The following is a 25,296-nucleotide window of genomic DNA, read 5'->3' as shown; positions in this document are numbered from 1 at the left end:
CCAGCTCTCGGCAAATCCGTATGCCTTAATGATCACGCAAGTAGAAAATAGTATTTGGCACATTCATAATGAGAAGAAGAATAAATCAGGAAAACCCACATTTTGTCCTTGCATTGATAGCAATGCATATTCAAAAAATGTCACCAGGTCATGAATCTAAAAATTGGAGGCTCTCACCTTTTTTTTTTTTTTTTGAGGAAGATTAGCCCTGAGCATCTGCCACCAATCCTCCTCCTTTTGCTGAGGAAGACTGGCCCTGAGCTAACATCTGTGCCCATCTTCCTCTACTTTATATGTGGGATGCCTACCACAGCATGGCTTGCCAAGCAGTGCCATGTCCACACCCGGATCCGAACCGGTGAACTCTGGACCGCCAAAGCGGAGTGTGCGCACTTAACCTCTGCACCACCCAGCCGGCCCCAAGGCTCTCACATTTTTGAGCATAGTAATCCATAAATATTCTAAAGGCTTTAGAAATGTGATGTTTTATGAGTTCTAACAGTCTATCGGAAGAGGGATGCCTTGAGGAGAACTTTCTAATGCTATGGTTTTGGTTTGTTTTTGTTTGTTAATATAGGATCAGAGCCAATTCGCAGAGCAGGAAAAAGTGGCACTTCGACCCCCACTACCCCTGGATCAACCGCCATCACTCCTGGCACCCCACCAAGCTATTCTTCACGCACACCAGGCACTCCTGGAACCCCTAGCTATCCCAGGACCCCTCACACACCAGGAACCCCCAAATCTGCCATCCTGGTGCCCGGTGAAAAGAAAGTTGCTATCATACGTACTCCTCCCAAATCTCCCGCTACTCCTAAGCAGCTTCGGCTTATTAATCAACCACTGCCAGACCTGAAGAATGTCAAGTCCAAAATCGGCTCAACAGACAACATCAAATACCAGCCCAAAGGGGGCCAGGTAAGAATCACATGATCATATGTTTGCTGCCAGAAGTAAAATCCCACTGCTTAAGTTGCCTTCCTTGTATTATAAGCTAACAGTTCTTCCAGTGAAAGGAAGGTGGAGATACTAAAGAGTTACTGGTCTGGTCAAGATTCTTTGCTAAGAGTTTGAACCTTATCTGAGAAAGCTAGCTTATAAAATATGGTAAAAATCACGTGACATATCCATTCCTTCTGGTTACCATTAGATAAAAATTGGTTTAACCACATAAAGAATTTTTCATTTGAGTGCAAACAGATATTTTCTGAATGTGTCTCTATTGACTTGTGGATTTGAACCTAAGAGATTAAAGTTCCATTTCTGATATGATTTTGAGAGTTCTGTTTTAGATCCTGACTGTGAGCTCATTTGACTATCATTTCGTGATTCCACTTTTATCTCCTTCCTTCTTCTCCAAGAATTTCCTATGACGTCTTCTACCGTTTTCCCGAGAAAGATCTTACCAAAATGTGAGGCTGTCAAGGACTCCTGCTTACCTTTGAAACAAAAATTCAATGTTACTTCTTCCTTTAGTGACAAACTCTTTGCTGTCTCATTGTGATTCTGTTCAAGGAAGCCCAAGGAGTTAAGAAAAATCCACCTAAGGAGGGAGCGCAATATGCCCTTTTCAGAACAACTATAACATTCTATGATAATCTACTCACAGAAAGATGCTTTTTCATAGAAGTTATTAAAACTATGAGCTACAAAAGCCAAAAAAATAAATTCTACCAAATTTAAGACTGTAGTTCCAAAAGTCTCATACTATTCTAGCATTTATTAGTTTTGCACATCTAAGAGAAGGAAATATTTTGGACCTTTTGGATATATCCAAATGTCATATTATTTTTATATTTATATATAAATAATTTAAAAGAGTAATTTGAATAAAATCAATTAGTAGCAATTGGAAAGTTTATCATTTTAGCCTTTGGTGAGATATCCCTTAAAACAGAGTAGCCATTACATATATTTAAAATCAATTCTCTTTTTACAAATATCCCCATGTCCTAGTATTCTTAACTTGATGTGTGACTATACCTGCTTATATTCTGGAAAATATTCATACTTAAAAGAATCTGTTTCTTCCTAGAATCACAAGGGAACATAATAAGCTATTTTATTGAAACTAAAAGGTTTAATAAGAGGGGGATAATTACTGATATAATTTGGCATAGAAATTTTACAATGCATGATTTTGTTCAAAAGCGTCCTCAAGGTAGATAGGCCAGAAGAATGAGTTTAGCCTCAGCTTTGCTGGAATCACTAAGGTTAAACCAATCCCCAAAATAGGAAGACTGGTTTGTTTTCTCTTTCTGCTTCTTTATGATATCTGGTTGTGACTATTTCTATGTCTAATTTTAATTGACTTCTACTATGTTTGGTAATTCATAAAATTGATATAAAGATGTCTTGTTCTTTTGAGTTGAACTAACACTACCCTAGAGATTATGGTAATTAAGGACGGATAGAGACATATGACACAAAAATTACAGAAAGAACAAAAATTGCCTCAAAATCACAGTGTCGTTTCAGAAAAATCTCTTATTTTATAAGGCAAATGTTAACCTGCTGCAAAATTATCATATCACAGCTTCAGATGACTTGGAAAAAATCCACAACCATGGAGTTAGGAAGTGACCTTTGTTGGAGAAGCAGGAAGTGCTTCCTCACCAAGATAGGAAACAGATGGAAGGAAGATACTTGCCTTCTATCTTGGGATAGACAGTATCACTGCATTTAAAGTGGAGGAAGAAATGGATTGGGAAATCGAAATGCACTGCAGTTGAACCATCTTTGTAGGAGAAATATATCACGCAACGCTTTAACACCATCCCCTTAAAACCCTCCTTGCAGTGTATGAGTGAGGAGAGGTTCTTTTTCTACCCATGTTAAACTGGAGGTTTTGACTGGATTGTTAGTTTCCACTTTCTAGAATGACTAGGAAAAACTTTTGTGTTAAAGTTTATTAAGTTTTATCAAAATGTTATGCTAAAGACCCTTTGTTATCTGATTGACAATTCCTAAATTCACACTGTAGGGGAAATTGAAACCACTGGCATATTGTTCCCAATCAGAAATTGGTTATCCTAGGATATTTGGATGGACAGTGGCCAACTCAGAATCATTGAAGAGGACAGGATAATAGCAATACAGAATAGCTTTCCACAGAAGCCAAGTTTTGTAATTCAGATATGTGGTCTGCAGGTATTAAGAAAACTAGTCAAACAAGTCTCATGAAAATGGAAGTAAATTTGTAAACATAACCTTAATTCTTCTGCACAGGCTCTATTGTCATCAAAATTTGGAGTGGTTAGATTTTAGGTAGATTTAATTTTTAAAGCTTTATTATTGTTGTTTTAAAGTTTGTGCAATCACTAAGAATTGGGAGAGGAAAAGTATAATAAAAGATATATGTTGAGAATTCAATAACATTCCAAACTGGGAAGCTTTATTAATTTGGGAATTTTATCAAATTGGGAAGCCCCAGTTTGAACATTTATTGCCCTTCCATATCTGTAGGTTTTGTGCTTATAGCCATTATCTCTTCTGTTAAAGTCCAATTTTCTCTTGGCAAAGAGGCTCAGCTCAGTGGCTCAGTTCAGCGAGGCAAATCAATGCTTAATGGAATAGATAAGCTGGCTGAGGATATGAGGAGCTTTACAGAAAGCAATAAAGTTAATCTTTTCAGCTAAACATAAATTCATTCTACTGGAAAGAACATATGCAATCCTAGATTCACTGTAGATAGTGAGCTTGGTTAATTTAACTCAAGGCCTAAGTAAGACTTTCTTATTAAGTGTATTAATTTGAAACTACCTCAGTGTAGTTTGCTCCCTAATCTACGTTAAATCGAAATCAAAATTTTAGAAAAAATAGCGTTACCTTTTTGAGAACACAGCTGCTTGATTTAAACAAAGGCAGGATAATAAACAATTTCTCTAAATGTGTGGCATAGAAAAATTAGGCAACAGCTCATTGCATGGTACTTTTTACCTTTTCTATCTATGGATCAGGTTTTTTATAGGCACTTTGATTTATATGGAATGCTCCTACATGTTTTGACAGGTTTCTTGTTTTTTCTCCATCAGCCTTATGAAGGTTAGTATACAAAGCACAGTTTTTGTACCCTTGTGGTGGTTGGAAGTTACTAATGAGATGGTTTCCCAGAGGCTGTTTCCATTTATAGCTTGTTGGATAGGGTGGTTGGGTGGATCATGATCTCTGCGAGTCCATGTCAATGAGTTTGATTGATGGCCTTGTGAATTACCTACTTCTGCTTCATTCGTGTAGCTGTCTGTCATTTTCAGGTCAGCTGAGTTAAAGATGGTGGCTTCTTCAAGCCAAGATACTCCTCTTCAAGAAAAGAACAGTATTCATCTTTTATAAAGACCCTTTTAGACTTTGTCAGTGATTACTTCCCCAGTCAGTGTTACCCTAGCATCTTTTAAACAAATTTATTTAGATAAATCCATTAGACTAGAACCTATGAAATATATCCTTTTATTCTAGAAATAAATTTCTCAGTTCTATGGATCCATTGAATTAAGGAACATTGGAGGCCAAATGTATTCAGCTCCTTGTAGCCCAACTTTGACATTTTCACAGAATAAGATACAGAAGTCCTCGCATGACCCACATCTTGCATATAGAGCTTCTAGTATCATTCTTTAATGGCTGAGCTATAAAATCAGGTTCTGTAATTTTTTATTTAATGAATAATCACTTATCTACCAAGTACACAATTTTATATATCTTAGTCTTTTTTCATTTGCTTTAACTTTCATCACACAACGTGAAAATGGTAATTTTATTAACATTCCCTTCCATGCCAAGGTTTTATCACATCAGGATTGAAATTTGAAGCTTCTGAACTTTTATAATATTTATATGAAATAACTTAATGCAAATAATGTGTTACATTAATACACTATTGAAAAGTTGAGGCAAATTAGAAAAGTTACGTTGCATTTTTTATCATATTTTTTGTATTCTCCTACAACTGACAGTTTATTTTTTAAATAATGCTAAAAATCAAGATTTTAAAATACAGTATAGTTAGCTAACTTTCAAATTCCTATAGATAACATCAAGGATAAATAATGAAACATTCTAAAATCAACCTTGGCATCTTTAAAATAACATAGTGAGCTGTCTTCTGTTTCCTCAATAATTCCAGAAACTCAAAGTTGTACATTCATTTATTTGATCATTTATTCAACAGGTAGTTATTGAGTACCCTTTATAACCCATGCTGTGTTCTAGGTACTGAGAATATAACAATGAACAAAACAGATAAAAATTCCTACCTTCATGGAATTTATGTCCTAAGAGGAAAAGCAAGCCCAAAAAAATTTATGTAAGAAAAATATGTAAGAAAGTGCAAGGGGGAAAAATAAAGCCAAGAAAGAGGCTTAGGATACGTTGAGGGGAAATTGCATTTCGATGGAGTGACTAGGAAAGGCCTGAGAAGGTGATCTTTGCATAAAGACTTCAAGGAAGTGAAGGAATAAGCCATGTGGATAACTAAGGAAGAGTATTTCAGGCAGAGAAACATCGCATGCAAAGGCCCTGGGGTGGAAGCAGGCCTGACAGGTTCTAGGAACAGCAAGGACCTCAGCGTGGTTGATGCCACATAGATCTTTGAGAGTAGAAAGTTCACTTCAAATTATCATTTTTTAATATTATTATACCTATTCAAATAATAGGCCTTTAATATTGCCAAATCAATAACCTAAGAGTCTTTTCATCTCCTTTTCCCTCATCCCACATCCTGGCCTTCTTTAAGTGCTATTGATTCTGGCCTCAAGTAGCCCTTAAATCTGCCCATTTCTCTCAGTCTTCTCTGCTCCACCCCAGCACAGGACACATTACCCTCATCATTGCTGCAGTGGTTAACTGATCTCCCTGCATCTTTCTTCTCTCTCCAGATGTAGCCAGTGTTCTTACCACATTTGTAATTAAACATTCCATTGTATAATTCGTTATTTAATTTTATATTGTCTCACCTACTAGACTATAAGCTCCATAAAGTCAGGGATGAAGTCTGTCTTGTCCTCAGGGTCCAGTACCTAGTAGGTGGTCAATAACTATTTGCAGAGTGGCAGTTGAATGAAGGTAGTGTACCATGTGCATGGAGAGAGGCGTTCTCCCTAGTGACTTGTTGAGTAGTGTGGACGCTCAATGCCGTGACAGTGATTACCCAGGGGAGTTCCCCGTGTTTGGACCACAGTGAATTTTGGCTAAAAGAATATTGGACCAAGATGTAGGACCTGAGTTCTTGGTCCAGCTTTTCTGTTACATCATTGTGTGACCTCAGACACTGACCTCTCTGGTTCTCAGGTGTCTTATTTGTAGAATAGAAACAATGAAATAATACCTGTTTTTGTGTACAGCACCTTCTCATTTAAATACACTGTGTGGTCATGTTAGGCTCTCAAAACCAGGGTTCTACTTAGAGTATGGTACTATTTTTGCATTGCAGCTCATCAAAAAGCGTTCATGGAGGTATTCTTGTAGACTCCATAAATATTTGTGGGCAGGCTGAAGTTGAGTAAAAAGGCAGTGTTTCTGATATGGAATAGGAATATAATTGGGGAAATAGGGACGTTAGAGAGAGAGGGAATGAAATGAGTGAAGTGGAATCTTTTTTATATTTTCTTATACAGTTTTAGGCATTATCCTGAGACTTTTTTTAGGCCTTTCACATGCTGACTTGAATGTGTTGCTCTCAATTTTATATTCAAGGGAAAAAATGGAATTAATTTTGGAGGCAACTCATAAATTATAGTGAAAAGGATTTTTTTCTTGTTCTATAAAATTATGATGGTCATCATTGTGAATGTCTGCTGAGTGCTATTAACATACAGGCACATTTATAAAATTGTAAATTTTATAAACAGAAAGAGAAAGATTGAAGGTTATTCAGCTTATTTTTTCTCATTTGCATATTTTTTTCTTTCATTAGACAGTTACTGGGCCTCTGCTGGGTACTACATGACAAAAAGGGAGTGAGAGACAATAAGACATGGTCTCTACAATCTAGGAGAAAGCAAGTGGGTTTTTTTCCTTTTCTTGTTCTCACTTAGTGTCTTGCCCTTATTTAATTTTAAGTTCTTTCCAAGCCTTTTCTTTCCACCTGCTTATGGCTACAAATAAGTGCTAAATATGAGGAGTAATAACATACACCATAAACTTTAAAATACTGTCAGTCAACCCAGCATGAAGAAAAGCTGTTCACTGAAATACATTACATTATATTGACAAGGTATTTGTTTTTGCTATCAAAGTTATTATCTCAAAAAGAAAGCTCCTTGAGATCAGAGACCCTGTCCTTACGCAATAGAACTTTTATAACAACAATTCAAGTATCTTTTGTAGGGTAATGAAAAGTTTTGGAGCTAGGCTTCATAACTATTAATTATTAAAAACTATAAGAAATTACTATTTTTGTTTTACAAAGTTGAGACCTATGGAGTCCTTTTTTGTTTGCTGTCCACTTGCAAGCCAAACAAGGACATGAGAACAGCCTTGAATCTCCGGGTTTCAAACAACTGAACAGACTCTTTAAAAGTGACTTTCTTTACCAACATGGTCCACTATTATTTAAAATTTCTTGAAAATTTAAACTGAAGAAAAAATATAATGTCAAGAAATTATGGCATATGAACTCATTATCTCTTAGTTTTCAGAAATCACAATGACTGTTGTGTTCATACCTTTCCTTCCAGTTCCCATTGAGAGACCACTTAAAATATTTACCTGTGGATCTAATGACTAAATTCAGTATCTGTTCCCCCAAAAAGTTCTTTCCAGGGGGCCGGCACCATGGCCAAGTGTTAGAGTTCGCGCTCTCTGCTTCGGTGGCCCAGGGTTTCGCCAGTTAGGATCCTGGCTGCAGACCTAGCACCCCTCACCGCGTCGTGCTAAGGTGGCATTCCACATGGCACAAACAGAAGGATCTCCAACTAGAATATACAACTATGTACTGGGAGGCTTTGGGGAGAGAAAGGAAAGAGAAAAGCTTGGCAACAGATGTTAGCTCAGGGCCAATCTTTAAGAAAAAGAAAAAAGTTCTTTCCACATTTTTCAGCATTATCCATTCACCCCAGGGTTTTCCACTGTGGTTCCACTTTCTGTGCTGTGCTCCACAGCCTGCATAGGAAAATTGACCTGACACCTTAATGGGCCCTCCAACTTATGCTTTTCCTTTAGAGTTCTGTGGAATTGTATGTTTTGACATAAATTGTTATTTCTATTTAAACGTGTACTCAAGTGTATTTATCATTTATATTTGATATACTTAGTTTTGAAGAAGTAATTGGTCAGTGTAGGTGGGGTTAATTAAAATTCAGAATGGATTATAAAGTTTATTTACCTGTATACATTTTAATCTATCAGCACAGGGTTGTTAACAGATGAGTCTTTAGAAAACATTATCTGTTCCAGAGAACATTCGATTTTCAGGAATAGCTGATGTATTCATATTTTCATTTTAGTATATGATGCCTCGGGACTCCATAGAAACTAGATAGTTTTCTAAAGCTTAATCCCCTATCAAGTTAAAGGCGATTGAGTGCCACTGGCCACTACCCTTTCAAAAAGAGGGGTCCTTTCTACGACAGCCTTGGATGAAGGAAGAAAGATGATGTTGCATTTGAGGTTCACACCTAGAGGATGCCTGACAGGTCTAGCAGTACATTGTGCAAGAACTGAGAACAGAATCCAAACTTCTGGACTCCCAGTTATTCTCCCTATCTCACCATCTTGAGCTGGCATGTGGGTCTTTTGATAAAGAGAACAACATCAGAGAGTGTCAAATTAAGGGAAAAAAAACAGTCGAAATCCCATTGCTCAAATTCAAGTTGACATTTGGATTAATGTCTCCGGTTTATAAATTGTTTTACTAAAAACTATGTTAGGATTGTATTTTCTTTTATTTTACATGTTTCAGATTTCCAACTAACCTCTAGTAAGAGAGATTTGTTCTTGCTTGTGGATATATCCTGTGTTTTGTCTTCCTTTCCTTTCTTAGAGTAACTCCATTTTGGGGAAAAAAGTTAATTTCTTTAAAGGAGCAATTAAACTTATATAGAGAGAAAGTACAAGTGTCAGATCATTTCAATTGAACTGTCATGATAAAAATCCAACTAGAGTCACACCAGAAATATCCAGAAAGTACATACACTGTCTTCCATAGCATGGTGAAGGAATAGATAGAATTAGTAAAAAATAAAATAAAATAATTCTAATTAGTTATTCTATTACATTAACCTATTCTTTATGACTCTTCTTGTTTATATGACCCTTATGTGAATGAAAAGTCAAACTAGGTACCAAATAAGTCACTAACGTTTGCCCCTGAGACTGAAGTCCGTTTTTGCTAGCCTCCCACTGGAGGTACCTATTAGGGTGAGCCTTGAAGGATGATCAGTTACAGACTCAACTTGGAATGAGGGCATTCTAGTGAGAGATAATAACATAAAGAAGGCATCGGGATGAACTTCAAAGGTATGGTATGTAACACAGTCTGGCCAAAAGGTAAAATACTAAGAGAGGGCTCAAAAATCAGAATCGCTGAGAACCCTGGTTGCCTGTCTAAGACATTTTGATGAATTTAATAGGAAATACGGAGAATTTTGAATAAGGCAGAGCTTTAGGAAGATGATCCAGTTGATTGATATAATACATTTCACTTCCATTGTGAGGCCTGTAGAGAAGGAAACATTGTCACGTTCTTTCAGATCACCCCATTTTCCATTAATGGTGCAAGTAAAAATTTTGGTTGAAAGAAATTGACAAAGATTAAAATGTGGTTTAGAGTTAATCTTGGGTAATGATTATTCAAATATTTCTCCTCCATATCATGAATATAGAAAAATTAGTTCATTTGTCAAATAGAAGTTTGTTATATTTCTTGTAGACAGTCTAAGATATTAAAATAATTTTACCTTGACACAGGCTTTTAGGAAAACAAAAGTTCAATGAAAATTTCTCCCCAAAGAAAGTAATTTTTATTTGGACCCATCCATAGAGCACAGAGAGTTAAAATTGCAACTGTCTAATAAAAAAACTGATCTAGAATAAAGCTTTTATCCTTCATGGCAGTCATCTGTTTTTCTACTTTATGGAATGGTTTCTGAGGATTGCTGGTATTTGTGGAATTAACTCTCTAATGTGTTAACTATTAGTAAATGATCCTAGAGATCCTTGGCATGAAGTGTTTTGTAACAAATTTTGCTAAGACATAAATGTAAGTCACATGGACTAGATGGGTGCTCCGGTGAAGCTGTCAAGTTGGATCACGACTCTTACTGAGCATAAATATCCACTGCCTAAAGTGGTTTTGTTTCTGTGTACTCAACCTTCAGGCAAGATGGTGAATGTCATATTTTGCCTCATTTTAGACAAAAGCAGTGTACTATGAAGCTAACTATGAAGCTATTTCAAATATGGAAATACGTAAAGAACATGCCATTAATGCATTCAAATGTGTACAGGTTGAGAAAGTCTACCATCAAAAAAGACCGGCTCAGGCTGGCCCCATGGCCGAGTGGGGAAGTTCACACGCTGTGCTTTGGCGGCTCAGGGTTTTGCCAGTTCGGATCCTGGGTGCAGACATGGCGCTGCTCATGAAGCCATGCTGAGGTCGCATCCCACACAGCACAACCAGAAGGACTTACAATTAGAGTATACAACTATGTACTGGGGGGCTTTGGGGAGAAGAAGAAGGAGAAAAAAAGATTAGCAGCAGATGTTGGCTCAGGTGCCAATCTTTAAAAAAAAAAAGACCAGCTCGTTGTTTCACTAGAAAAATCTATGACTCTTCAGAAAATCTGAGGAAAATCAACATGTCAGCCTTTAAGTTTTAGGATTTTAAGATTTAAGTCATCTCTAAGTAATGCTGGCAGTGTGTGTGACCCGTTTGGGTTTGAATCATTTGTTTTGGAAATCATAAAAACTGCCTAACAGTTGATTGCTTAAAGTCAAACAGATTCATGCAGCTGAATTTGGAATTTCTATTTTTGCGAAAAGTGAATCAGATTTAACATTTGGCTTTTGATCACTCGGTAATGAGCCACTCCATTGCTACTCTAATGATCTCTAAGCTAAAGTTTGTAAGGGAAATATGAGACCCTGCATATCCCCAAGGATTAGAAAAATGGCTTAGATGAATTCTTTCATTGCTGAAACAACTGGATCCTCATGGAAAATAATTAAAGGTATTAGTATTAGAAATAATAAATCAAAATTATTTACTTTTTAAGAATAATTTATCTATGAGGTTTGAAACGTAATGGCCCTTATTGACTTAAAGTTATCCCCATCTACAGCTTATGTGAAACTCTTTGAGTGCAGCCACACTTACTGTTAGTACAGACTCTGTGATAGCCTCCCTTTTTTAAAAAATTGGAATTTTTATTATGCCCTAAAGAGTAGCCCAATCATCACATCTTCTGACTTCAGATTTTGACAAGAGGCCCTTCCCGTGGGCTGCAGATGAGAGCTGTCAGTGATATTTCCCTGTAAGGGACAAGTTGTCGTGCCAGTGTTAGGCGCTGCGATTTAAGCTTTGTCTAATTAAAAATGGTATTCAATGTCCTCTTGAATTTTTTACTCTTTTGCAAATACCAAGAGATGTGAAACCATTCTTGGAGACGGCTGTATATCTAGGATAAATTTATTTAGCTTTTTTTTATGGGGATAAACTGTCCCCTAAAGCATTGAAAACATTATTTCTCTTTAGCTCTTGAGACAGGGGAGGAGTAGCCAAACTAAAATCAAACCAACCAACCATCAACAACGAAAATAAGCCTTTCCTTCCATGCTGACGTTGCTCATCTGCCATTCCAAAACATGCAAAATTCAAAAGACACATGAAAGAAGTCACGGGAGTTCTTACTTTGCATGTTACATTACACCAGAGTAATATCTTTCCAGATCTGCATTTGCTATTGTCTTCAAGATGAATACTGGACTTCCTTAAAAGAGAAATAAAACCACCTCAAATCTGTTGGACTCAACCAAAGCCTGGACTACATCCACGTGACCTAGTGCAAGTCAGATAACTAATGGGCCTTGGTTTTCTTCCCACTAAAAATGGAAAGAATGCTTCCACACTGACCAGCCAGGGGTAATGGCTGTTTATGACCTGTGTCCGAGGGAGACCTTTAAGAAGGCTGCTGAGCCAAACGTGGAAGGAAATCGTAAAGTCCTTTCAGCAGAAAAGGCTCAGAGCCTCCTTGTTGACCCTCTTGGGCAACCAGGGGTTCTTCCCCTGGATGAATAAGAACGCTCACCTGCAGCATTAAGCCAGCCCACTTGTGAACCTCACCTGTGCTGTGTGGCCCAATAATGCAGTCAAGTCAAGCGTACTAGGTGATTTGTAATTGTGATGGCTGCCACAGTAGGGGTTGAGGTGGGTAGGGCACTGGCAAATCCTTCAGGATCCCTGGCTGAACTGCACTATTGGACCCTCCATAGAGTAGACCTGAGTCCCCGTGTTGCCCACAATATTAGAAGCCTCCTCCTCACAGATGATCCAAGTTTTGTTTTTCTAATCCTCTAATTGTTTCCGGACTACACCTGCCTACAACTGACATATGTAAGGCTATCAAGCATTTGGCCCTGGGCGGGTGCAGGGGAATAGAGGTCTTATTTATACGAGAGATCTGCACTTCGGTTCCAGTGTTAGTTTTTTCTTGTAAATGATTATGCAGGTGGAATGGAGTTTGGAGCCTCTTTGACACTACCCATTCTGGTTCCCTGTACTCAGCATATTGAAAGAAAAATGCACAGTGAAGTTACCTCCAATTCCTTTTAGGTTAGGATTTTAAACAAGAAGATCGATTTTAGCAAGGTTCAGTCCAGATGTGGTTCCAAGGATAACATCAAACATTCTGCTGGGGGCGGAAATGTAAGTAAAAGCTTCCATTAGAAAGCTGTCCTGATCGCGTGGAGCCACCTGCACAGCCAACACCCTGTCTCCTTTCCTGCCTCACTCCCAACACACTCCCTGCTTCTCGTTGCTTCTCCACATGTCTCCCCGGTCTGGGAGCTTGTCAGCCTTGCATTCTCAGTGATGGGCTTCCCATCCTGCCCTCTAAGATCCCAGCGAATTTCTTGCTTTCGTTGAGGAAGAAAACCTTAATGGGGTACACCATGGTTTTCAGGGGGATGGAAAACCCACTTCACCATTTTGTTTGCTAGCCTTTGGCTTCAAGGTATTTCCTCATACTGTCTCTACTCCCCTGCAAAAGTCAGCTGGGCACACACTTTTCTAGCTCCATTTCAATTACTCTTAAGACCAAGACTGATATACTTGAAAGTAGCCAAAGTGTGTAATGTCAATCCTCAGTGCTTCATTATTCATGAGAGTTAAAACATCATTTGGAATAGTACAAAGCCAGTGACGCACAGTTCATCTATAATTCAAAGTGAAAGGATTCAAGTCCCAGTACGCACTTTATCTTGATGGCATTTTTCCGGTCTCTTAAATTGAGTAGAAATAATTTCCTTTGAGAAGAAGGGGGAGGTGAATCCCTGTTTCTCAAATGTAGTTGAGGCAGAGTTGAAACAGGCAAACTCAAGCTAAAGTAAGCATGGTTCTTCATAAAATAAGAATAATAAAAAGGGTGAACCAGGCTGACTTTCTGTTCTACAGATCCTGTCATTTAATCTTCAGGTTCTGGCCATCTGTGATTCAAGTAATTTAGAGTATCCACTCCAGAATTGTCACCTGTCTAATAACTCTTGGCTCCTTGCTCCTCAGCTGAGCAGAGATGAAGTCAAGGAGTGAAAGACAAGCAAGTGCCTATACCAGGAGCTGGTGCTCGAAGCAGCTCCACTGAGCGTGAAAATGTCACTGTCACGGGAAGTCCATAGCAAAGTGTGCTGGACTCCTTCAAGAGTGCTGCTAGGCTAAGCCTCAGGGTCAGTGTTCATGCTGACATGGTTCCTCTGCTCCCTGTTGCCCTGACTGTAAGTGCAAACCACGTGGTACTCTCACAGAAGCAGTCTCAGTCCTGGTAAATAACTTGAGGGTATCAGAGGGTGGACCCAACTATCCTCTACTGCAAGGGCTGCTGGTCAAAACACCTCAGTGGAAAAGGATAAATTGAGATGACTAACGATTTTTAAGTAAGTAGGGAGCTTCTAACCTCCAAAACAGTAGTCTTAAACTTCCCTCTAGAGAAGAATCACTTGTTCGAATATGCAGATTTCCTGGCCGCATTTCCACAGTGTCTGATTTAGCAATTCCCATGTGCTTCTTACACAAATGGACAATCAACCATACTTGGAAAAGCACTGTTTTCACATATTGGGAGAAGAAATAATTCCAATAAAACACAAAGCAGAAAAAAAGTTACCATTTTATAATTTGGTATGCAAGAAAATTCCCTTTAGCCAAGACATGACAATAATATTTTAGAAAAGCATGTGTAGAGCTTTCTTCTTGTATCTTAAATTGGATCTGTATTGTTTTTCTAATCCTCTAATTGTTTCTAGACTACACCAGCCTACAGCTGGGTCTTCTTGTATCTATGAGTAGTGTTGGTCACTTTTATATAAAAATCAGTTTTTAAAGAGTAATTCATCTCTTCACTTGGCTCTTTGCTTATGGAAAGGTTTAACACAGTGTGGCTTCGTTCTCTGAGGGGAAGCTTGCCTTATTAATCCAGATGTTTCTATCCTCTTGTGGCATGATCTCTTTTCTAACTAATAACATCTTCTCTTGTAGGATTTTCTTTCACTTGGGTCCTTCTTTCCAACCAAACGTGTGGGAGAACATATGTTTTCCTGTGTGTGTGTATATACCTCTGTTTGGGTTTCTGGATATGTTGTTGTATGTTGTGAGTTTGGATATGTTTCTAGATTTTATGTACGAGCTCAGGGGCTTGACCATATCTAAGCTATTTTAAGCATATTTTATGTGATTCACGCAGGTACAGATTGTTACCAAGAAGATAGACCTAAGCCATGTGACATCTAAATGTGGCTCTCTGAAGAACATCCGCCACAGGCCAGGTAAATAAATATTTTTATTCTTTGAGAAATATTAAATTAGATTTAAGAAAGTGACAAGCAAAGTTTTCGTTGTTGTGAAATACCTAATTGGAAGGACATTTCAAAATCCTGATACTTCGTGCTTTTAATAGGAACTTGTTAGAAATTTCAAGGCATCGCCATTTGGACAAGTAAACTCAATTACCACAGACAGGCCTCATATCATAAGACAGGTTAAAAATTAAAAGGTATATAAGATACACTTATCTCTATGTACTCAACATGCTTATTGGAGCTCTTTTGAAATATATAGTCTATAAAATACACTGGGCCATGTATTCGTACATAATTACATGGACTGAAAGAAGAATTTCCAAAGATTTTTCATGGAATTGTTTCTCTACATTATGTGAAATAAGGATCGTGCTTAAGCAAAGCTGAAGAAATGTATTTATCTGCTGAATTACTTAGATCCTCTAGTGGCTCAATAGCATTGTGACTTCTCAGCAGAACGCAGTGCTTCCCCAACTCATCTGACCATGGACCTCTAGTTTTTCTAGCATATCTCATAGGATTAGTGCTCTAATGTAGACTTCATGTTCATACTCGCTGTGGACTTTTCCCTCTTTAAAGTATGAATCTGACATATTACGAGTCATTTTTTCTGAGTATGACATATTCTATATTTTTGCTAAATTCCACCTCCATGCATATGTAAATAATGGACAACTGTCAGATTTGTAATTTTCTTGAGAATATTTTGACACAGTTTATATATACTGTTGGATTATAGAAGGACAAGAGGAAGCAATTGGTTTTAACTGCCTATGCTTGGCATCTTAATTTAACCTGGGAATAGATTGTTCCCATTAATCATCGTCTCAAATGTTATCAGAAACAAAGTATGAGGAAAGTTGAGCCCAGTAAGATTTCTGACCAGGAGAAGGTTATTAAGAAGGATTTATCAGTAAAAACAAAGGCAAATAGGATAAGTTTCAAAATGAGTAAATGCATAGGAAACACGTCTAGAAATCAGGCTTCACTTTGGCAAAGGTGCGCATAAAGCAGGTGAAGGAGTTAGAAACTATACGTGTGGTGTCTCCACTGCTGGTTTCGAAACTTCTACCCGGGAATTAGCTTCTCTGTCCTTCGTGCCGCGGCAGGGACATGGTGCCTACTGCATGTCCTCCCAATTCCTCTGTCTGTGACTCAGGCCTGCAGACACTTGGTTGAGTTTGTACTGCCATCCCAAACAGTATGACTGAAGTACTTTGCAACACTACTTATTTTCTTCCAGAATACAAAAGAAATAGTGGATTCTTTACTTTCAGACAGTAAGTATACAGTTAGTCAAATTCACCTGGGGTCTTGATGCATAGAAAAGTCTTATACAGATAAGAAAATAGTCTGTGTAAGATTTCCTGGTCATAAAAGACTATTGTCATGGACTCCCACCTATTTCTAAATCTAGCTTTTCTATACTAACAGATGACTAATACTAATCAGATGACTAAATTGGGAAAGAAGTGTTAGCACAATGATCCTTGACAACAGCAAACTTTTCACAAAATTCTTTGGAATGTGGAATATCTAAGGAGAAAATAAAGGAAACAATTCAATACCTGGAGGCATAAATTGAAATATCTGGGCTTATTGATTTCACTTCAGGCCATATGAAGCTGGTAAAAATGTTAGTCTTTCGCAACTACTCCTCCTGGTGGGTGCTAGAATTCCTCAGAACCAAGGGCACAGACCTCTGAATTCAAATGGGCTTCTCTAATAGTTACGTAAAAATTTCTAGCAGGACTTCAACAAAAACAGACTCCTCGACCTTCGTTTTCTGAATATATTTTAGGTCAATATTAAATTATTATTTTTTTCTTTCAAAATACACTTCAACAAAAGTTTTAACAAGGTTATATTGACACAACATATAATCATAAAAGAAAGCTTGAAAAGGCAGTTTCTGTCAGAGGCTCCCAAGAAAATAGAAAGGTGAGATCCTAAGATAGTTGATCTCACTAGTTGAAAGCTCAGCATCCTCCAGCCTCTAACCAAGATAAGTGTGTTTCATTAACCACACTAATCCTGTCACGACCAGCAAGTGAGACCCACGTGGCCAGGTAAAATGTTGGGAGAATAACACTTCCTGCAATAATGCATATTTTGAGGGAAGAACAACTCCAGGTCTCCTGTAAACATGAGTTAAATACCGTCATGCTCATCCTCAGACTTCAGGAGAAGAATGAATGGAAATATCTTCAAGTGTGATCCAATAACACCGTATAATTTCAAGGGGCCCCTGGCCAGGTACTTGAGTGTTAATATAAATGTCTAGGTATTGTATGAGAAAAACACCCTGAAAGACCTATGAAGTCTTAACAGACCTTTCTCTTTGAGCTACAGAGATAAATAAGCATCAAGAGCCCAAAATTGAAAAATCTTTTCCATGTTTCTGTAGATCCCCTCAGGTATTTTTCCCAAATCAAAATCCCAAGAGAGATGCAATGATAGTAGAGGATCACGTCACTACCACTGGCCTTCCAAAAATGTGCATACGGCCAAAACCAAGCTGCTAGTGAAAGTGAAAACAAATCTCTTAGGTGAAAATGGGTAAAGGAGTCTAATCCAGCTTCTTTCCAAGTCCGAGACATCAGCAGACACTCAGAAGTACTCAAGGACAACAAACACCCACCCAGTGCAGAACGCTCTGCATTTGCAAGCCTGAGAAAGGCATGCAGTGATCAGGAGACCACACTGAAGGGTGGCACGTGGCACTTTCATCTCTCAGCACATCCTCAAGTTTCAGACTAATTAGCATTTACAGAAATGGCATGGTCAAAACCGTCTCAATATTATAAGAGCAAAGTCAATGTCAGGTTGGTCCTATGGCATCTGTACAAGAATGGGATCTCCTGAGATTCTATTCCTATCACTCAATCTGTTTATTAAAATGGGAAGCTCTGAAAGCTTACTAGTTATAAACAACTTAGCTCCTGACTCCAGTTTCATCAGTCAGGCTATCAGTATTGGAATTTTACAAATGAATGTATTACCCATATGTGCACCATTTCTAGCCTAATAGTTCTTCGGACAAGTGACCTATTACCGTGAAGAAGAGTAAAGAAGAGTTTTCTTTCAATTTAATTTGCTCCCTTAGGAATAAGAGACTAAATGTTCCAAGTTTTAGAAAAGATACAATAGGATATTTTCATTGTGTTATTTTTAGAGTTTTTATCATACAGATAAGAAAAATCCCTCAGAGAGGTCCCTCTGAGAGAGAAAGGAGTCATTTGGCTTTTAAAGGCTTAGAGGAGCCACTTAAACAAAAGGTAAAAGGAGTAGAAGGACTGTGACCTCTAGAGTCCTTGTCTCATAGCCAGGTAGATTCCCGTGGCATAGGAGTTATTCTTGGGGGTGATAACTCTGGAAATGCAATTTTTAAAAGCGAGCCTTTGGTGCGATTCAAAGAACAGCTTTTGGTTATGAAAGCCAAATTTCAAAGAAGCTGAATAATACTGAAAGTCGCAAAGCTACAATCAAACCATAATGTCAAAAAAAAAGAAAAGAATACCCCTTTATCTTAGGTTAGACATGGGTAGAGGAGAAAGGTATTAATATGTAAAGCAATCCATATAATGGTACAAAAAGGATGTCATTGTCTTGGATGGTATGGCGAATATGGTATGGACCAGAAATGCTGATTCCTTTCACATGCATGGTCAGAGGGATGGTAGAGTTAAATAACTGGTTTGTGATGGTCTATCTATTGTATTCATTTTTAAGAAATAGTCACCACAAATATAACATTTAATTTTAGCAAGGGATTTAAAAGCCTTTCTCCTCTCCCGTAGGTGGTGGGCGTGTGAAAATTGAGAGTGTAAAACTGGATTTCAAAGAAAAGGCCCAAGCTAAAGTTGGTTCACTTGACAATGCTCACCACGTACCTGGAGGTGGTAATGTCAAGGTAAGAAACAAGGTCATGAGCTGATCTTGTCTTTTTATTTTTAATCCTTCTGAAATACTCTTCATCAAAATGGATGCCAGATTGAAGAGCTAGTCGTATAGGAAGTAGGGATGACAGAGCTGAATAGAAGTGACATTGACATCAGCTCTGGGATATAGAGAAAGAGCTAGAAGCCAGTTAAGATGCTTGAGTTAACAAGGACTGATGCTTGTCTTGAACAGATTGACAGCCAAAAGTTGAACTTCAGAGAGCATGCTAAGGCCCGTGTGGACCATGGGGCTGAGATCATTACGCAGTCCCCGGGCAGATCCAGCGTGGCCTCCCCCCGACGACTCAGCAACGTCTCCTCTTCTGGAAGCATCAACCTGCTCGAATCCCCTCAGCTTGCCACTTTGGCCGAGGATGTCACTGCTGCACTCGCTAAGCAGGGCTTGTGAATATTTCTCATTTAGCTTTCAAGTAATAACATTTAGGCATGAGCTCTTGGCAGGAGTGGGCTCTGAGCAGGTGTTATATTCATTCTTTAAACCATAAAATAAATAATCTCATTCCCAAACTGTAGTCATTGTTACAATTTTATTTAAAAAAAATGAATAGTATATGCAGAAATTGACTTGATTTCCATTTGCAACAGGAAGACACTGGCTTTCCATGAGTACAATTGGACAGTTATTTTTGCTCTGCTCTGTTTTGCATGGAGAATTATTTTAAAAATTGCATTTTTACCTTTCATGTGCCTGATGGCTATCCACTACATTCCGAAAGGCCTTGTTAAAATCCAAGCTGCTCATTTCACTGTTCTGTTGCTGGGTGTAAAGACAAAAGCTGCCCATTGTAACTTATTACAGGTTAAATTAAATCAGGAGTCTGATTGCAGGAAGAGAAGAGCATGTAAGAAATACATTTTTTTTAAAGTGTTATTTTGTATAAATGGGAAGAAAGATTCAATTAAGTTATTAACATTTGGGACCTGGATTATTATATCAGAGTATAAGTCAATCCAATAAATTATTTAACTAATGAACAAATAAGTACGAAACAATTTGAGCTGTGTTTGAGGAGGTGGTAAAAAAGTGCATCTCTTAGGAATGAGGCACTTTCATTAGGATGGACTTGTGTCTGATTAGAATGTCAGTTGATCAGCTAGATTTGTGTCCACACTACCAGTTTCACACCCCTTTCCATCTGTTTGATACAGTATTATAGATATAAATATATATATATTTCTCTGTGGTCATTTGTGATACTTCCTCATATACTTGAATATTATACTTCTTTATTCACAGTATCTGTGTCTCTTGCACCCTTTGGTGTTGCAATTTTAGGTATGTGAAAGTAGATGTTAGCAGGGTTCTTTCCCTATTTAAAAAAAATACGTTAAAAAAGACAAAAAGTTTTAGCATGAAGTTGCTTTCTGTAACAACTCAAAGCTGTAACCCTGTTTTAGTGCCAGATAACAAGTCTCTTCCGTGATGCTAGAAAAATTTATTTTTCTTTGCTTTCACCAACATGGAGTTTGTGGGGGTGGGTCCCGTTATACATAAAAGGGTTTACAGATTGTTGGTTTAAGATTATAGGTTTATCTCATTTTGAATCACGGAATAGCGTGGGTTTTATTCCTGTAATCATTCATGAAATAGACTTCCTAAGATCTTTTTTTTCTTTTTTTTCCCCATTTGCTAAAGTTGAAACTAACAGTGGGAGTTTGGGACATGGTTTCCCATTCTTCCAACTAGTACCTGCTTATTAAATTATCTGACAGAAGATGTTTGGCTTCCATACTGAAAGTAACGTTTCCTTGGTTAGAAGGGAAAAATACAGTATTTGGAGAAGCTAGAGCTACAAAACATTTGAGATGCAGGTATCTCAGTCAGTTTTTTCAGGACTCCAAGATTGCACTCTGTAAAGGCACACTGAATGACCTAGTATTACTTACCAGTGGATAATACCCTTCTGACTTCATATACAGTCTAGAAATCACAAATCAATTACTTAATTCCTCTCATGAATCATTCACCTTAGACTTATGAATAAACAATGAAGTAGTCAAGGGCCTGGATAAGGCAATGAGTTACCAGGCTGGGTGGATGCTTTTTAGTAGTTTATGTGTTCTTTCTCTTGCTCAGGCCTGGTAGGTTGGATCTGAACAGTTAAAGACAAATGCTCTAGTAGGTATTTGATCTCTTTGAGCCAAATCAATTTCTGATCTACTAAAGGAGGAAATAGTGAGCATGGACGGAGGCAACAAGGAAGGATAGTAGCATCTAAGATAGAAGCCAAGGGATGCAAAGACAGAGAGATGCGGGTGCCATTTTGTGACCCATTGGATACTGCAATCGATGTAAGTTCCACGAAAGAAACTCCAGCAGCAAACGTGCATCCTTCATTTTCAATGGAGAGGTTTTACGCAGGCAAACCTGTCTGAAACTATTATGAGTCAGTTATTTTATAGAACAGTCAAAAAGTTAGAAACTGCTGAGTAGGGCTATGGATGTGTCCATTTTCTGCCTAATACTTGCTGTGAAGTTTCATTTGACCAATCTGGGCATTTTATCCATTAGCTTCCCTGTAAATGCACCAGAAAATAGGAGAAGAAAGACTAGTTGTATGGAGACTTATGGTATTTTCTTACCTGTTTGATAGTGTTAGATTGTGATTAAAATTCCCTAGAAAGAAGTGAACAGCTGATTAGAACAGTTTCAACCTGTGAAACGTTTTTTTCAACCTGGTTTAAATTTTTTATAAAAGTTAAGAATAAGTAAACATGCTTTACATATTAAAATTCAGTTTCTTACAAATACATGTCCAAAATAAAGATTACATAAAGTACTACATTATTAGATTTGGCATTAAAACAAATGTTTATTTCAAATCACAGCAAAATTATAATGAATAAATGCCCTTGCTTTGTCTGGAAATGTGATTCTTTATAAAATTAACAAAAAGAAACTGGTAATTTGTACCGTTAAAAGAGAGAAACACACAGGCTAAATGTCTTCTTATGGGGATAAGGGTGGAACCCATCTTGCCTTCACTCTCAAGATTACTAATGCAAATTAAGCTTTTTGAACACCACTCTCGTGGGGACACCCATACGCTGATCTAGAAGTTAAAGCTTCATAGCTTCAATTCTAGATCTATTAATGCCAGTTTCTCTCTGGCTTTAGCCTTTGAGAACCTGTTCAAGAATACATAAGTAATCCAGAGCTGTAAAGAGTTAAAAGGCCAACTTCTCCAGTGAAGTCACTCTCTCTGGGTCACCTGCAACCAAGAATTGGGTACCTTACAATGATGCAGGAAAGATCCGAGTTCACGATGAGTTTCAAAGGCCGTGTTCGTTAAGAACCAACTCTCTCTGGATTCTCCTGCTGAGTTCCAGCAGGGTGATGGGCTGAAACCCCTCCCACAAGCAAGACACCTGTGTAACACCGACTCGGTATGGCTGAAGAGGACTGGAGAGAGAACTTTGTTAAATCCAAGAGTGTACTGACGGTAGCTGGCCTTCTCCACACACTCATATAGTAGCACAGCAGGAAATGCGATCTCCGGCCAAAATATAACATGATGTGAACATTATTAAAGAAGTAATCTCAACGTGCTTGATTCTGACATAGCTGCAATTACAGTTTTTCTCCTATTTTTCATGCCACAAAAAAAGAGGAAAATAAACTATTCCTGGTCTATGTAGCAAAAAAAAAAAAAAGGTAGATTCTTGGCTTAGAAAGGCACTTTCTAAGCATTGCTTCAAAGATTGATGTGCTAAAATCAGCATTGATGTTTGTCTTTTTACACCTAGGATTTTTAGCCTGGGTGTGTAGGTCGAGGCCAATTCCCTCTACAGGAAAAAGCTTGTTTTTAAACTCAGAAAATATCTATCATGAAAATCGACTTCAACTTTAGCAAAAAGAAAAAAAATCAACAAAAAGTATACTCTGTATGCTGGGATTCCAAGGTTCCAACATGCCGCTACAAATCTGTGGGGGGTTTCTTTCTTCTGATAATTCTAGAGCCTGTTACCATAGAAAGGCATTTCTTCAATGGCTGGTTGTAGTTAGTTGATGTTTTTCAATCAAAATTTGCAAATGTATTTGTTGCTGTATAGTGATTGTTTTGCAAAATAAAATTGCTTGTCACCTAACTGATAGTTTCAGAATGTTTCTTCTTCTCTGGAAAATAAATATTAGTCTCGATCCAACCTAACAAAGATTGTGAAGAGAAAGCTACAGTTATCAACTAAATTCCTACTCTGTGTCAGGCCCTGTCACTACTGTATTAGCAGGATGCTATCTGTTGCAAGTGACAGAAACTCAAATCGAATTGGCCTGAGCATAAGGGCAAATTTACTGGCTCAAGTAACCAACTAGGCAGGAGTATCTGCCTCAGGCATGGATGGATCCAGGCACTCAAAAGATGTCGGTAAGAATCTTCTTTTTTCCAACTCTGGATCCAGGCTCTCAAAAGATATCATCAGGACTCCTCCTTTTTTCAAATCTTAGTTCCACTTCCTCTGTGTCAGCTTCATTCTCAGGCAGGCACCCCTTTCGTGATGGTCACTGGGATCTCCAGCTTTCACAAACTACTAAAGAAAGCCTCTTACCCAATGGCACCAGCCAAACTCCAGGCTCTGAGATTCATTGCACTGCTTGGCTCACTCGCTCACTTGTGCTGACTGGCCAGGCTTGGGTCTCATACCCAACTCTATCACACGTGGTTGGGGTAGGAGGAGAGCAAAGGGAGAAGTGGCCTCATCTGAACCACATGAACTAATCATGGAGGGGAAATGTTCCCTCCAACGTCGAGTCAGGCTGCTACTGCCAGAAGAGAGAGAAACTGATGCTGTGCAGGCCATACAAAGAGACATCTACATTCACAAACCCCACTCTCTATTTTTATTCATCCTTTAGCTCTGTGCTACTCAAATTGTGCTCAGGCTTCACCTGGGAGCTTGTTAGAAATGCAAATTCTCAGGCCCCACCTCATACCCATTTACAATATTCCCCTGGGTGACTCATCTGCATATTAAAATTTGAGAAGCACTCAGTTCATCCAATGCTTGCTCATGTGCTTAAGAAGGACTCCATTGAGGCCCACTAACAGGTAAAAATTATCCTGAAGACTACCTGAGACAACATCACTAACTCTGATGTCAGTTTAGTTACCCATGGTAAAAACTTGTGACTGATGGAAGAAATACTTTTGTAGTGGATGTTTTCCAGGCCTCCTATGATTTTTTTTTTTTTCAAAGATTGGCACGTGAGCTAACAACTGTTGCCAATCTTTTTTTTTCCCTTCGGTTTTTTTCCCCCAAACCCCCCCGGTACATAGTTGTATATATTTTTTTAGTTGTGAGTCCTAGTTGTGGCATGTGGGATGCTGCCTCAACGTGGCCTGACAAGAGGTGCCATGTCCACGCCCAGGATCCGAACCAGAGAAACCCTGGGCCCCTGAAGCAGAGCACGTGGATTTAACCCCTCGGCCACAGGGCCAGCCCTAGAGTTTTTCTTTAATAATTTTTTTAAATTAGCGTCCGTGTTGTCCTTCAAGGAAGTCTTTAAACCACAAGGAATTAAGACATTTGTTTGTCTGGTAGCATGAGTCAAAATAAAAGTCTTGATTTCCTTTTTTATTAATTAACAAGGCGAAGAAGAATTTACTTGCCTTGAGAAGAGACCAGTAACTCAGATATAATGTAGGATGACAGTGACCCTCTATGTAGCTTATAGGGAAAAAAAATGTTCCTCTTCTCTTTTATGATATGACACTTACAGAACTGCATCCCAGATAATTTGGGGCTAGAATGTTGTCCCTGCCAAAAGTACACAGACCAGCAACCTAAAATTGTTTCAAAACACTATCTTTTCTTGAGTGTGTTGAAGAAACATCATAGACACAGTCCTAAAGCCCCCTTTTTTTCTTTCCTGCATTTCTGTCACAAATACACCACAGCTGTTCCCACTTCTGCTCCTCCAAATTCCATTAAAATCTCTGGCCCCAGGCTTGGTTGAGGTAACAGTCCTATTGTCTCCAAATGTGCTTTGTTTGGCCTGCACAATGTTTTCTAACTCAAGAAAGTTCACACACGCACACAGACACACAATATCGAGATTTGGGTCTTTGAAAGGTTAAAAGGGGCCTGCATTCATTCGTGGTTAACAATTGGCCGGTCCGTGATGATGCGATGGGTTTGCTATGCCTGTCATTACTCCCCGCCCATTTCATTCACTTTCACCCTTTACTGTAGACGTTAGATTCTGCAGATTTCGAGTGTGTAACTTCTGACCTAGGCCCATTTGTCTTTCCCTCCCTCCCAATTTCTTCCTCATTCTGTGGAACAGAAACCCACAAGAACAAGCCCCAAATCCTAGAGATGGGAAGGGAAA

General features: G+C 38.3%; 1 protein-coding gene across 35 annotated transcripts in view; it reads left to right on the top strand.

Annotated features, from left to right (window-relative positions):
* MAP2 (microtubule associated protein 2) overlaps positions 1-23,054 on the top strand; it is a 300,372-nt gene extending 277,318 nt beyond the window's left edge. For 23 of the 35 annotated variants that reach the window (XM_046643350.1, XM_046643344.1, XM_046643342.1 and 20 more), the window contains 5 exons: positions 578-918; positions 12,767-12,859; positions 14,889-14,970; positions 18,804-18,916; positions 19,138-23,054. In XM_046643350.1, coding sequence (XP_046499306.1) covers positions 578-918; positions 12,767-12,859; positions 14,889-14,970; positions 18,804-18,916; positions 19,138-19,353 — 845 coding nt within the window. In that variant the 3' untranslated portion in view covers positions 19,354-23,054. The remainder of the gene's footprint in view (positions 1-577; positions 919-12,766; positions 12,860-14,888; positions 14,971-18,803; positions 18,917-19,137) is intronic. The other 12 variants (XM_046643368.1, XM_046643363.1, XM_046643374.1 and 9 more) reach the window with 1 other exon arrangement.
* Positions 23,055-25,296: the final 2,242 nt, after the last annotated feature.

Source organism: Equus quagga, chromosome 17, assembly GCF_021613505.1.
Source record: "Equus quagga isolate Etosha38 chromosome 17, UCLA_HA_Equagga_1.0, whole genome shotgun sequence".
Lineage (NCBI taxonomy): Eukaryota > Metazoa > Chordata > Mammalia > Perissodactyla > Equidae > Equus > Equus quagga.
Note: the sequence above shows the minus strand (reverse complement) of the source record. Positions and strands in the feature narration are given on the sequence as shown.